Raw genomic sequence first — 13656 nt, 5'->3', positions numbered from 1 at the left:
TAACTTACCTCTACTGTCTGTGTTAGACCACAGCAGTATGCTAAAAGCAGCCTGCCAGAAGAAATACATAATGTATCATTTAATTTGAAAGGAAGAGACAGGGGGAAACCCACAACCGGGGAACAAGCAGAAAGAATGTCAAAATATCTAGCTCCCGCGTGTTCCCTGTAGAACAAGGAAGACTTAAAATATTTTCCTGTTTAGTCTGTGCCTCTACAAAATGTCTTTCGGAGAATATCCAGTTAGGCATTACATGTGCAGAAATTACTTATGGATGGTGATGCTGAAATCTTGAGGAACTGTTTTCTAACTCATGCCCGGTATTCTTCAGTCGTGTAATTAACTTCTAAATCTCTGCTGTGATTTTTTGTTACTCTATGTTGCACGTGCAATATTCATGCTTCACTTGGAGCTTCATTAGATGAATCAAGGAAAGAAGCTCAGAGCAGACACAGATGTAATTGTACATAGTGGAAGGCAGCTGTGACAGCAGGATGGGATCGCCCGTGGGGCTTTCTGTGTTAGCTAGCTAGCTTCCCATGCAAAATGGTGTATGAATGCAGCCAGTTTAGGGTATAAGCTTTAGGCACAGTAATGATGTCTAAGAAATAAGGACAGTTACTCATTTCTGCAGTGTATGTGTATGCTGTATAGTTTTATTACAGTAGCAAGTACGTTGCCAGTGTAAGGAATATTTATTGGAGTTTGATTTTTGTGTCTGAAGACTCTGTAGCTCTAGCAAGAATCATTCTTTATTTAAAGAGTGGTTGCAACTTTCACTTTTTGCTTTTACAAATCACTTTTTGCTGTTGGGAAATAAAAGTGCCCGCCTTCATGTCTTTCCTGAGACCACACTTGAGGTATGTTCCGTGTATGCACCAGACCATGAAAAGGTATTGATAAATTACAAAGAGTTCAGAAAAAAGCAGCCATTTTTAACACATCTCTTTGGAGGAAGGTTAAAAACCAAAAGTACATTGTTTGTGGGAAAGAACAAAGGCTGAGAGACACAATGCTTGGAAATATTAGAGGAATGAACAGAAAGGATGCGAAGGGGTTTCTTTAATCTTGGTGATTTAATTGGGAAGAATGGCATCAAACAGGGAAGGGGATACTTTATGTTGAATGCAGGAAATCTGTGATGTACAAGCTTTTCTAAGTGTACAATGATGCTCCAACAGTGGAAGCCATCTATAAGTTTCAAATAGGCTTAGAATAGTTTCTGCAATACAGACTAGAATAAATATTTGATATCTTTTTTCCCTTTCCTCCCTTCCACAATTTTATATGTATATATGGGTGCACTGGAGAAGACTTCTGGAAGGAAGGAAAATGTTGTTAGATGCACTGCAACCTTTTTATTGAGAAAATAATGTCTTTGCCAGAAACAAAATGTTGTGTTTTGCATTGCACTCCGAAAGAGGTGACATGAGAGGTTTTTGTGGTATTTGGTAGCTGCAAGTTTAACAACCAGCATCCGTAGAGAATGCTTTCTTCCACCTGGGCTTCCAAAATGTGTCTCTGTGGACCAAGAAAAGGAAAGGTTTCTGAGGAGGGGGGATGCCTGTTATTAGAGCAACTGATCTGGTTTGAAAACCAGACTATTTTTCAGGCATACAAGCACTTGAAACTGCTGAAAACCAAACCACAGTTTTGTAACTAACAGCTTTGATGTTTGAGGAATTGATACTGGTTTTTAAGTCCTGAGATTTTTCTTTGAAACAACCTGAGACTATCAGAGGCTGTTCTTAATCCCAGTTCCTCAGGAAAAGAGCAGGAAGGAGCCAAAACAGTTGCTGGTTTCCAGTTCTGGGGTTCGTGAGTTTCCTTTTGGGAGCTCAGTTCACTCCTTTTTGAAGTATTTGTTTTTCTGTGTTTCTAGAGCTATATCTGATGCTTGTTTCAGGAGAGGATGGCCTTTCAATGGCTGTAATCATGCTCTTTGTGCTGCTTCTGGGTGATAACTTGCTGCTTATTAAGCTGCTATCCTGAGCAGAAAAGAAATGTTTCAGATGAGAAGGAGCCTTATCCATCAGAATTTGGGAATACTCAGATTTGCAGCAGAGCTTGGTGGAGTAGAGTCAGATATTTCCACTGTAATGCATTTATTTATAAAATATTCATGTGCATGATTTTGCCAAACAAATGGTGAGCAACCAGGCATTTTTGTGGAGTTGTCGATGAAGAGACCTCTGCGTGGCCTACAAAAGGAGTTACCCTGGGCTTAGTCCATCTTCATGGCTTCTATCTCCATATCCAGCTCCATCTCTCAGACTTAACGCCTAGTTAAATCCCCTAGTCCAAAACTGGTTGTTGGCATCACAGAGTTTAAATCTTGAAGTGCCTAGTGCAGGAGAGTGATTTATGATCTTCTTGATGTCTGTGGGGTGGGGTTAGTGCATGAACTCTATGAGCCCGTTCTATGTACATTTGCACCCTAGTTGCTTATTATATGTCAACAATCCTTAGCACTCAAGCTATTGCTACCTTCAGCCACAATAAGAAGTTGCTATTCTGGATGTGTGGTTAAACTGAAGTGTTTTATAGAAATTAAAACTGCTTCTAGAAATACGTGATTGTGTTACGGGATTTTCTTTCTGGCCCTTCAGAACTGAAAAATGCTGTTCTTTTCACTCATTAAGTTTTCAAAATTAAGTTCAAAAGCACATTTTGATTTCAGCCTTAAATTCTAGAAGGGTGGGTGGTCATTAATTTAGGTGTATTTTGTATATCCTCTTGAAGTGAGATTACAGTCTTCAGTTTCAATTTTCTTATTTCCATTTAGGTCAGATCACTCTGGCAGAGCACAAGTCAGTCCTCAAATCCTGATGCGTCAGGAAAATAGAAAAAGCTTCAAGTCTCACCCTGGTTTTCTCCTGAGCTCACATAGATTGACCTTGCTTTGTTCAGCTGGCACACGTTTTTGCATTGATGGATTTTTGGCAACCATCCAGTGTTAGGTATCTTACAAATGAATTAGTCTCATCTGTACTAGCAAGGGTCACAGTGAATGACTAAGCTTGAGTGAAGGAGAGCTTATTTTCTTTCTATTGCAGAAAGAAATGTAAAAAAAAATGTTTTCTCTCAGATTTTAAAATGACTAATTACCAGTGAAAACATTTTCCTGTATTTTAATATTTAATGGTACTACACTTAATTATATTGCAGAACTGAAGTGCACGCTCTGCTCCCTGCTCTTTTATGAATAATTCTCTGAGTTGCTTGAACTTGATAATTTTTTGAAAAGCAATATAAAAATTGTCATTTTAATTATCAGCATATAACATATACACAAAAGTTTAGGGTCGCCCTTCTGTAAAAGATGCACATAAACGTTTAACTTCATTTACTGTGACTTGTCTCTTTTGGCTCAATGCATAAAGCTGAGCACATGGTCTTAGTCTTTGCCGTACCAGTGTCTAGAGTAATGAACCAAAAAGGATTGATGTAGGCACTGGTAAAATGAAATTTCTCCGTAACATGCAAATCTGTGGCATTGAAGTCCAGCCAGTACATTATGGATTAAAGTAAGGCTCGATTAAAGATGAGAGAAAATTACTGGCAGTCTTTCTAGAACTGATTGCAAGAATTGGGGGGGAACCGATGTGTACTTGAGCATCAAGCCTGCATTTTGTCTGTGCAGACTTGCGTCCTTTTACTAGATGTCATTTGGAAATACTAATCAGCAGCATGATGATAGGAATAGGGATTTGGTGTTTTGTCAGAGCACTGGCCATGGCTCAGATTATACCTTTAAACTTAAGAGGGATACCCCAGAGGCTCTGCAAGCAGTCAAGACACCAAATCTCCAAGGTGATAGTACCCGAGTCCATCAAACAGCTTTTGTTAAGCAAGTGCATGTTTGCCAGAGCACAGCCCTGATCTCATTCTTTGGAATAAATCTGCAAAATGACCACATGAGCTCCTTTGGTTGGTTCCCAGAGCTTTTGTAATAAAATCATACCAGTTAGAATGTCTCTCGCTCCCCAAGTTCAACGTTGATTGCGTCCACTGTAGTACAATTTTAACTTTAGTTGATTAAAATTACCTAGCAAAGATGACTTGGAGATATTTTTACCTGTCAAATTAGCTGAGAATGCAAATAATTGTTCTGGCATCTTCTTCTTCTGTTTGTTATGCATGCGATGACAGCTTCCCTCAGACATTGAGGGTCTCTTGAATTCACCTATTATTTGCCTTGCCAGCTTCTTTAGTCCCTATATTTTCCAAAATACATGGCTTAAGAAAACTAGTAATTACAGAGTCTCCGGTAATAATATTTCATATTTATTAATAAAGATAATATAGAAAGCACATAGACAGCCAGCATTACACAGGAATGAAATGTGGTATTTCCATCCCAAAAGAAAAAAAAATTATTTAACAATAGAGTTACATAGACTGAGTAAAGCCATCTTTAATTCCCTTAGTTGTAGGGGATCAGTGGCAGTTGTTTATTAGGCTTGTGTTTTTAATCGTTTATAGACATTTGGTAATACTTAATTTAGCACCTGGGATGAAGATGTATATTCTCTTAAATTCAGTTTAATATTGACAGACCTTTCAACTTTCAAAAATAAACATAACAGCAATAGTAACAGCACCAGCATGAAGTAGTTATTTTATTCTTTTCAAGCTATGTACAAAGGAATATGCCCTTCCCTACTTCAGTTTGAGCACGATGTCTTTTGACTTGACTTCAGAAAAGCGTCCACTGACCCAGAGCAGTTGCTGCTTTTTTGCTCTTGAGCAATAAGTGTTAATTCATGTAGAAAACTGTGAAATATGAAGCAGAAGCAGTCCAGTTCATGTCCAGTCCAACTGGAAATGTCAGCTTGATAGGTCATGTTTTGTACTTTGTGGCAGTCTTGAAAGGAAAGATGTTTATATTTGGGTTACTCGAGACATTTAATAATTTGTCATATTGTATATCCCTGAAGTCCAAGGAGGAATACATACCAGTGTGTGAACAACACTGCATACACAGTGTAAGTTTTCGCTTCTAGAAAACTGAATGGAGAACACTGGAATATACTGGATCTTTTTCTCCCTGTCTCTTAGGGCTACAATCCCATTTTTTCTCACACATTTCCAGATCTTTCTATTCATCTTTTTTTCTTGTGTGTTTTTGCTTGCTGGATACATTTTAGAAGGTGCACAGGCAAAAAAGAGAAGGTGATAACCAATACTTTAACATATTTTGTTGTATTTTGAAAGGCTTTTCTTGCTGTGGAGAGAGGAATATTCTGGGTGCTACTTCTATCGGTACAAACTAAAGGTCCTCAGGTTGTTGACCAGACAGTTGTGATGGGACCGGGATAGTCAGTTGAGGGCACAGCGACTGTCATGATGCTCCATAGAAAGGCCTTTGGGATGCTGCCTTGCCTCAGTCTCTCTGTCGGGTGCTGGCAAACTGCGGGGGACTGGAGCTGACACTATATTCTTTCCCAGTCCAACGTTCAGATGATGAACATAGCCAACTTCTTCTCCCATTTACAGTGACACAACCCAACAGGTCTGTTGGTCCTGGCAGGGGGGGTTCATAGCTGTTGAACTGCAGCACAGTGTCTAGCACCTTCATCTCCTATCGATTCTGTTTGGAAGCTGACGGAGCCAGCTCTCTCGTGGGGTGATACTGAACCATTGGCGGAAGGCCCATGCGAGACATATGTGTAACTTGCATCATAGAAGATGGCCTTGAAAGACGGTTTATGTACAAATTCAGTGGAGAGTAAGTTCAGCAGAAGCCCACAAAGAGTAAATTTCAAAAAGATCCATGCATCAAGAACATGTAACTCATATATTTTGAGAACGGTGGGAGGAGCACACGGGTGTCCACCTTGGGTTTGATTTGTAGTGCCCTACATGGTGTAGAAATCACATTTTCATAGATTCCAAATCCCGAAGGGCTCAGCTTGACCTTCTAGTGTGCACAGCACAGGCCAGAAATGCAAAGTCTGCAGAGCAGATATATTATTGTTTCTGCATTTGCCTCGTGACTTCTTTTTGAGTTAACAGCTCTTTTTCAGGAAGATTTACTCTATTTTGATCTAAAGCCTGTGTAATAGGCTAATTAGAAAGCTGTTCTGTCCTCATGATATACTGCCACTAGTGCTATTCATTAGAGATGTTTGATCCGGAGTAGCTTTTACTCTGTTGGGAGAGAGAACAACCCGTTGGATGTTATTTTTGGAACCTGCTTTCCAAGATAGTTTGCTAAAACCTGGATTTTATAAGTGTTCTGACACACTGTAAAGTCTTTGTTTGCATCCTGTATGTTATTTGAAGAAGCAGACTGAGACTTGGATCAATTTGCTTAATGTGCCTGATGGAGCGAGACTCTTTAGTTGTTGTTTCATGGTGAGTTTTTATTAAGGCAAAAGCTGTGGTCTGTAGTTTAGCTCAGCTCAGAGCCAAAAGCCTGGAACGTTAGATCGGGCCCTTTTGGCTTTTATAGGTGAGAGTTAATAAATAAATTACAGCTCTTTATTTGCTACTGCGCATGGATCAATTGGCACATCTAATTTTTGCCGTAGCTCTTTCTATTAGATTTTTGCTAAGTGCGTAGAGCCTTCAATCATACTTTTTCAGCTTGGAAGAAGTCCTTTGTTTCCTCCTCCCCCAATAACTGGCAGCACACTCTCTTTTTCTCACTGCCAAGGGACATATTGCCAGCAGAGAGAAGTGGAAGCTATAACAGAAGGAGATGAAGACAATGAAGGCTGCTGCTGTTGTAAGCCCGGGCACTTGCCTCACCTGTTATCATGTAATGCAGCCTTTAACCTCCGATGGCTGACATGGGAAATAACACGAACTCAGTACATCCTGGAAGGATATAGCATCATTGATAACAACGCTGCAACAATGCTGCAAGTGTTCGATCTGCGGAGAATACTTATCAGATACTATATAAAGGTAAACTCTTCGGTAGAGTGAACTATATATAAAGTGGCTATAAACCTAGGCAGGTTTGTCGAAAAGAATGAATGCTGGCTGTGTATTAGAAATAGCGTTTGAAGTTTTTGGCTTTATATTTATTCATTTGCACTACCAGCAGTCAGACTGACTTGGTGTTAGATGGGGATAATTAATTCATATCTCCCTTTGCTACATTTGATTCTGACCACTTACACTTACAGCTAGTACAGAAAATTGCTGGCACGCTTAAGCAGAAATCAAGAAGGTGAGTTAACATCCTCTAGCGATAAAGTCAGAGGAAGCATTCTTACAAAGCAAAACTTCAGTGACAGTTTGTTATTTCTTCTTGACTTGGCCTTTCCACTGTTTTTTCTGGCAAAAAAAAAAGATCAACAAGCATAAAGTTCTTGGGAAATCTCTGAAGAGCTGTTTCTCAAATATACTTTTTTAGTAGTACAACCCCCCTTCTTACCTGCTGTTTTACATATATACCACAACACATTTGAAGTTGTTTTATTCCATTGATTAAACAGCAATTCATTTACATCAGTTCTATATTTGCACTGTTATTAAGATCACAATGACCACACAGATATTAATTTGTCAAAATAATTGAACCTTATAGTCTAGCAAGGCGTCTTCATCCTCTGCCAAAGTCTTTCCAGTCCAGTAAATGAAGAAATCACTGAGCTTTATTGTCTTCTGCTGAAGCAACAAGAACCAAATGCTGCCTCCTGTGCCATTGGTACTGCCATGAAGCCACTCACTAAAGCTCCCAACCATCCCTATCATCTCTTTTCTACTTACATCTCTGCAGTTGTAAAAATCCTGTCAAACTTAGAGAGAGACCTCTTGTAAATAAATTAATCGCCTTTTTTTGCCAGTGAGCCAATGCAGTAAAAACAAGATCATTGCCTCACAAAGCTGCTTCAATCATACAGTCGATTACTTTGTAAAATGCAGACTGGGATTTCATAAATAATTTTACAGACAGTAGGTCCTGGTAACAAATCTGCTTTGTTTCATTAACTAATTAGAAACAAAACTGCACGTGAGCATGATTTTTTCATTTTAGAAGTGGGTTTTGTGGCTATAAATTAAATTGGTTTTAAGCAATGTATCTAAACTAAAAAAGCCAAACCCTTCTTTAAACTGAAATGAGTATGTTGCTACAATTGCTTCGCTTCACTTTAAAAGGTAGTCTGAATAACCTGAACATAAACTGATGCAAACTGATATATGACTCAGCTTTTGATGGCGAACGAGACCGAAAAAAATCTCAGTCTAAGATGCAATCAAATCAGCAGCTTATTAGTTTAAAGCAGTGAAGAACTGTGCTTTGTAAACTGGAACTTTTTTAGTGCCTTCAAGTCAACTAACGTGTAGAGGACTTGTGGAAAGTGTGAAAAGTTCATCACATGGGAAGTAAAACTTAACTGAAAGGTAGTTTAGGGCTTCTGGTTCTGGACATACCTGAGAAGCAGCTGACATAGGTAAGCTAGCTTAGGCAAGCTTTTGTCCCGTGTGATACAGGTGTGGTTAACTGATCCTGTTTTGAGTGAAAGGGAGATGGGTTAAATGAACTCCACACTGCTGAGGTATGCTGTGGCTCCATCTCCACTATATGCAGATTTTGTTATGTCCACCCCCTATGGCTTTGAAGGTGTGAAAATCGAATCTCTTTTGGTTGGATTTAGTTGAGCCAGTACTATAACACTGCATTTACAGATCTTCGTTCTTAGAAAGGTGCCAGTCCTTTAATCTACTTCCCTTCTTAGGGAAGGATGAACAGAAGATAATAATAACCTGTTGGCAGCTTCGATATTAGCCTGGGCTGGGGCTCCCTTCAGCAAAGGGAGAGCGTGCTCAGGAGATCCCTTCTATAGAATGACACTTCCCAAAAGAAAGCTATATGGAGATTTTATTCTCCTATTCTTCAAGTTATTAGTTTCTTCCATACACAGGAGCTTTGATAAGATTTGGTAAAATCCTTAGTACAGCCGCGGAAGGTGAGAAGATGATACCAGATCAGCTATCATCCTGTTTATTTAGTACTTACCTCCAGATAAACAATATCAGAAACAGAGATGAGAATTCATTCCTTCCCCAGCTTGCTTTTATGGGGGAATCTTGAGCTATAAAGACCCTGTGTGATTTTACTGTGAACATTTTGAAGCCCTCTGCTTTCTTTTTAACGGCATAGGAAAGTAACTGCAAGAAGAACTCTAGTTAATGCAGTATTCAGGTCACATAAATTACAACCTCAGAAAACACTGAGACTGGAGTTTTGGCAGCAGCTGTACTTCCATTGCACTGAGCATTTGGAGTGCTTCTAGTTTATTCTTTGTAACTTACAATACTGTAAATATTTACCATATTATTTCTGAATTGCCATATAGCTGAGGATGTACTTGTGCACAAAACCTATCTAGGAAGGGCTACTAAGAGCAGAATTTAATTAGGTGGCAGAAGTTTTTGCTGTTTCTATGTTTGATTGCGAGTCTGATTTTTCCCCAGCTGAATCTGCTTCTTTGTAAACACAGGTGAGAATAATAAAAAAAGCAAACTGTATTTTGAAGATCAACAAAGAAAACGTATGCTTTGTTTCAGTTCTCCTATCCTTCAAGAATAATCACCACATTGGCTTTTAAACAATGAGTTGCACTGAGCATCTTATTCCTAATGTATTTATTTCATTTGCAGTTTCATTGACAGCCTAGAAAGGCCTGTATTTCTTCTTATAAAAGGATTTTTATTCTCCACAAATAAAGTGGGTCAGCTCCTGTAGCCCTTCTGCATATATTTTGAAATAATTTCCTGCCCAACTACTGTGATATTTTTCCCTTGTGCCTCCTCCACCTCTTCTCAATATATTCTTATTTAAATGTCTTTTAGTATTCAAGAAGTCTGCATTCGCCAAGAGCTGTGTTTTCAGCTCATTGTTTCTGCATTAATCTTTTTTAAAGAGTGTACTGTTCTCCACATGCCAAGAAATTAAGGGTCCATCCTTAGTCGGACCTGTCTGACCTGTCTTTTTCCTCAGCAGCTTAATTTTCCTCGTGCTTGTGTATTTTTGTACAATTTGAAAGATAAACTGTGGAGGGCATCTGGAATTTTTAAAAGGGCTGGTGGTGTTTCTGTCCTTTTTAATCCATTATATTTTCATTTTATACATTTATTTGCATATGAGATATGAGTCTTGCTGCTTTCTAATATTTCTGCATTTGGTAAAAGAGCTCCTGCTGAATGCTGGTCCTCCTTCAGTGCTTTAAAAGCAAACTCAGTTACATCAGTTATCAGCTTCTTAACCCGAAATATAAGAAATAATCCATTATTCTTTACTGGCCTCATCAACAAATAACAAAAATAGTGGTGCTACTAAATGCAGAGAGAAAACAGCAATTAAAACAGCGGTTTTCAGACTGCTGTTGTACACATCTGTCAAATCTCACCTTTGTGGTTAAATTGTGGTGGAACTGTTTGTTAAAGAATTAGGAAAGCTTTGGAAGTCCACGGAGGAAAAAGAGCCCTATTTTGAGCATGTGACCATCTACTACTATTTTTTCAAAATATGCCTGAACTTTTATCGATATCACCTTCTTAGTGATAGACTCTAGAACCCCACTAATATTCAGTAATTAACATGTTTGAATGCTGGAACTCTGTATTCTTGTCATAGTCTAGTGTTTGTATTAATTTTCCTATAAGGCAGAAGGGTATTAAAAATATGACTTCTTTTTCTGTTGTCTGCTATTTAGATATCAATTATTATCATCTTTCTGACTTGAGCAGTTTTGTGAAGCAATGATGCCCAGCAGTAAAAAAAAAAAAAGTACCATTATGGGTAGTTAGTGTGGTCCTCTTTGATTTATTTTCTTGTGTGTAAAATATATCTTCTCTAATCAGAGATAGAGTGACTAACATTTGTACATTTTGTCAACAGAGTATAATATACTTTACAGCAAGTTCTCCCAAAATCCTTGACTGGATAAAAGACGAATCCATCCAAAAGATACTGCAGCCTTATGCAAAATGGCATTATATTGAACGTGACCTTGCAATGTTTAACATTAACATAGACGAAGATTATGTTCCGTGTCTCCAAGGAATAACAAGAGCTAGTTTCTGCAGTGTTTATCTGGACTGGATTCAGTTCTGTGCTAGAAAAAGGGTGGAGGTAAGCTTGCTTTTTTTTTTAAGTAGTAGTAGTTTTAATTCTTGGGATAGGAATTAAATGATGCCTCATTGCTCTTTTGCTTGCTCAGGATTAATACAATAAAATTTATTTCATTTAAGCTGTCAGATTGTTGTGGTTTTAACCTGGCAGGCAACCAAACGCCACACAGCCGCTCGCTCACTCCCCCCAGTGGGATGGGGGAGAGAATTGGAAAAAAAAGTAGAATTCGTGGACTGAGATAAAGACAGTTTAATAGAGCAGAAAAGGAAGGGAAAATAATAATAATAATGGTAGAATATAGAAAATGAGTGATGCACAATGCAATTGCTCACCACCTGCTGACCGATACCCAAGCAGCAATCACTACTTCCTGGACCGGCCCCTATTTATATACTGAGCTTGACATCATATGGTATGGAATACCCCGATGGCCAGTTTGGGTCAGCTGTCCTGGCTGTGCTCCCTCCCGGCTTCTTGTGCACCTGGCAGAGCATGGGAAGCTGAAAAGTCCTTCACTAGTGTAAACATTACTTAGCAACAACTAAAACATCAGTGTGTTATCAATGTTATTCTGGTACTAAATCCAAAACATAGCACTATACCAGTTACTAGGAAGAAAATTAACTCTATCCCAGCCGAAACCAGGACACAGATCTAACATAAAATGAAAATATGTGTTTTGTGGAATGGAAAAAAACATATTTTGGAGACTACCCTTGTGCAAAAACTGAGTTTTAAGGAGGGTTAGTCTTTCAATACAGAACCAATTTCTTATTGTGCACACTTCCCACACTGTTAATTTCATCATCTCTAAAAGGCATGAATATAGTAAGTGTTCGCAGAAGTAATGCTGGCGCAGGCTCTGTTCAGGGAATGTCATCATTCCTTCAGTGTTGCCAGTGTTTGCGTACCCTTTCCAAACATTCACGATGTTTGCGTACCCTTTCCAAACATTTGCCTATGTTTGGGTACAGTCTTCAAATGGTAGGGAAGTACATAACAAACTCACTGCTAGTATAGGTCACTTCTGAGAGCTCATAATTCAAATGTGAACCTTGCCACAAAACCGTGTGAAATTACCTCACAGCTCTAGAAGGTCAAGGGCAGGTTTACAGCTACGCATTCACGTGCTTTGAGCCACTAAGATTACTGATGGTCAGCAATCATTTGTCAGAAATGCACTACTGTATTTCCATGGAATACTCAAAATAGCCCAGAGGGAGAATACAGTTTCAAACAAGCATATTCCCTTGATTTAATTTTCTGATTATTGCTGATAATTGCAAAGAAGGAGAAATGTATCTTTCCTGGCTACCATGTACTGTTATTTGTGCATTTTTCATTCGGGGTCACTGAGTGCGCATCCCCTTTGCTACCACTGACCTTAGCTGGCGTAACATTGCTGAATCTTAATGTTTCTTCTCCACTTCGGTTCCTCCTCATGTCTCTAACCCTGAATACCATTCCACCAGTTCCTTTGCATATCATTACATTGATACTGCTTTCATTGAATTGTCCTCTGAGCCTTCCCCACCACCTCCTCCGACTGGGAATATTTCATCTCTTTTCTTTCCCATCTCCATGTTGCAGCTCCCAAGTTCTGACACACAAAGAATTGCACGGTGCAGGGAAAGCCACTGTTAAATGATGCTTTTTCACTTGTTATGTGGCTGAGGCTTTCAAATAGAATAATAGATTTAGGGAAGCCCAACAGACTTGACACTTATCAGAGCTAGACTTAAAAGGGCAAATGAGTGCCTGCACTAGTGTGCACACACACACATTTATATATTTTTTTACATCTTTTTCTTTTACCTCTGTTTTTGTAATTCACTAACTATATAGAGGTAAAGTTCACGTAGGAGATGAGATGCAAAAAAAGCTTCGCTCTACACATAGCCCTGAAAATCAGTATATTTTATAGAAGGAGCTACATTCTCCATTATAATTAGCTTCAGTTTTAGAGTCAAAGAAAGCTGTAAGAAATCACCCGTTGCATGGACAGAAATAATAGTCTGCATCCTCCTAAAGATTCACATTCATGAGTTGTTTCAGTTTTTCCTCCTGCTTGATAGCAAGGTTTTCTTTGCAAAAATTTCAGTAAAGAAAGTCTCCTGAGCTAGTAAACGTCAATGAAATGTTTTGACTGCTTGTTAAAATGTGAGGTCAGCATCATCAATGGTATACAATTTAGATGTATGTTGTTATTCACTAAAAGTATGTTCCCCCAGTTTTTTCCAAAAAGATTGTTCTTCTGGAATCTGTGGGGGAGTTTCATATGCACTGTGTCCCATGAAAAGGGGTTTGGCTGCCTCCAATTGCAGTGTCTCTCAGCAATAAGGAATCTGCTCTGGTTTAGAATGTCAAATCTGGAAAAACAAACAAACAAACAAAAAACCCCACAGAAAACACCACCATCACCAAAGCTCCCCTTCCTTGGGATCTCGCCACCCGAGATTGAAATGTTCTGTTTCTAGCCAGTAGGCAAAATAAGCTTGCACTTTGCAGAAAGCCTCTGATGACAACAATCTTCCTTCTTGTTCCGTTTAATTGCAAGGAGT

General features: G+C 38.8%; 1 protein-coding gene across 1 annotated transcript in view; it reads left to right on the top strand.

Moving 5' to 3' along the window:
* PCNX2 (pecanex 2) overlaps positions 1-13656 on the top strand; it is a 160211-nt gene that overhangs the window by 127847 nt on the left and 18708 nt on the right. Inside the window, exons 26-27 of the mRNA XM_075146457.1 lie at positions 6662-6915; positions 10862-11095. Coding sequence (XP_075002558.1) covers positions 6662-6915; positions 10862-11095 — 488 coding nt within the window. The remainder of the gene's footprint in view (positions 1-6661; positions 6916-10861; positions 11096-13656) is intronic.

Source organism: Calonectris borealis, chromosome 3 (assembly GCF_964195595.1).
Source record: "Calonectris borealis chromosome 3, bCalBor7.hap1.2, whole genome shotgun sequence".
Lineage (NCBI taxonomy): Eukaryota > Metazoa > Chordata > Aves > Procellariiformes > Procellariidae > Calonectris > Calonectris borealis.
The sequence above is the reverse complement of the archived record's forward strand: the minus strand, read 5'-3'. Positions and strand labels throughout refer to the sequence as shown.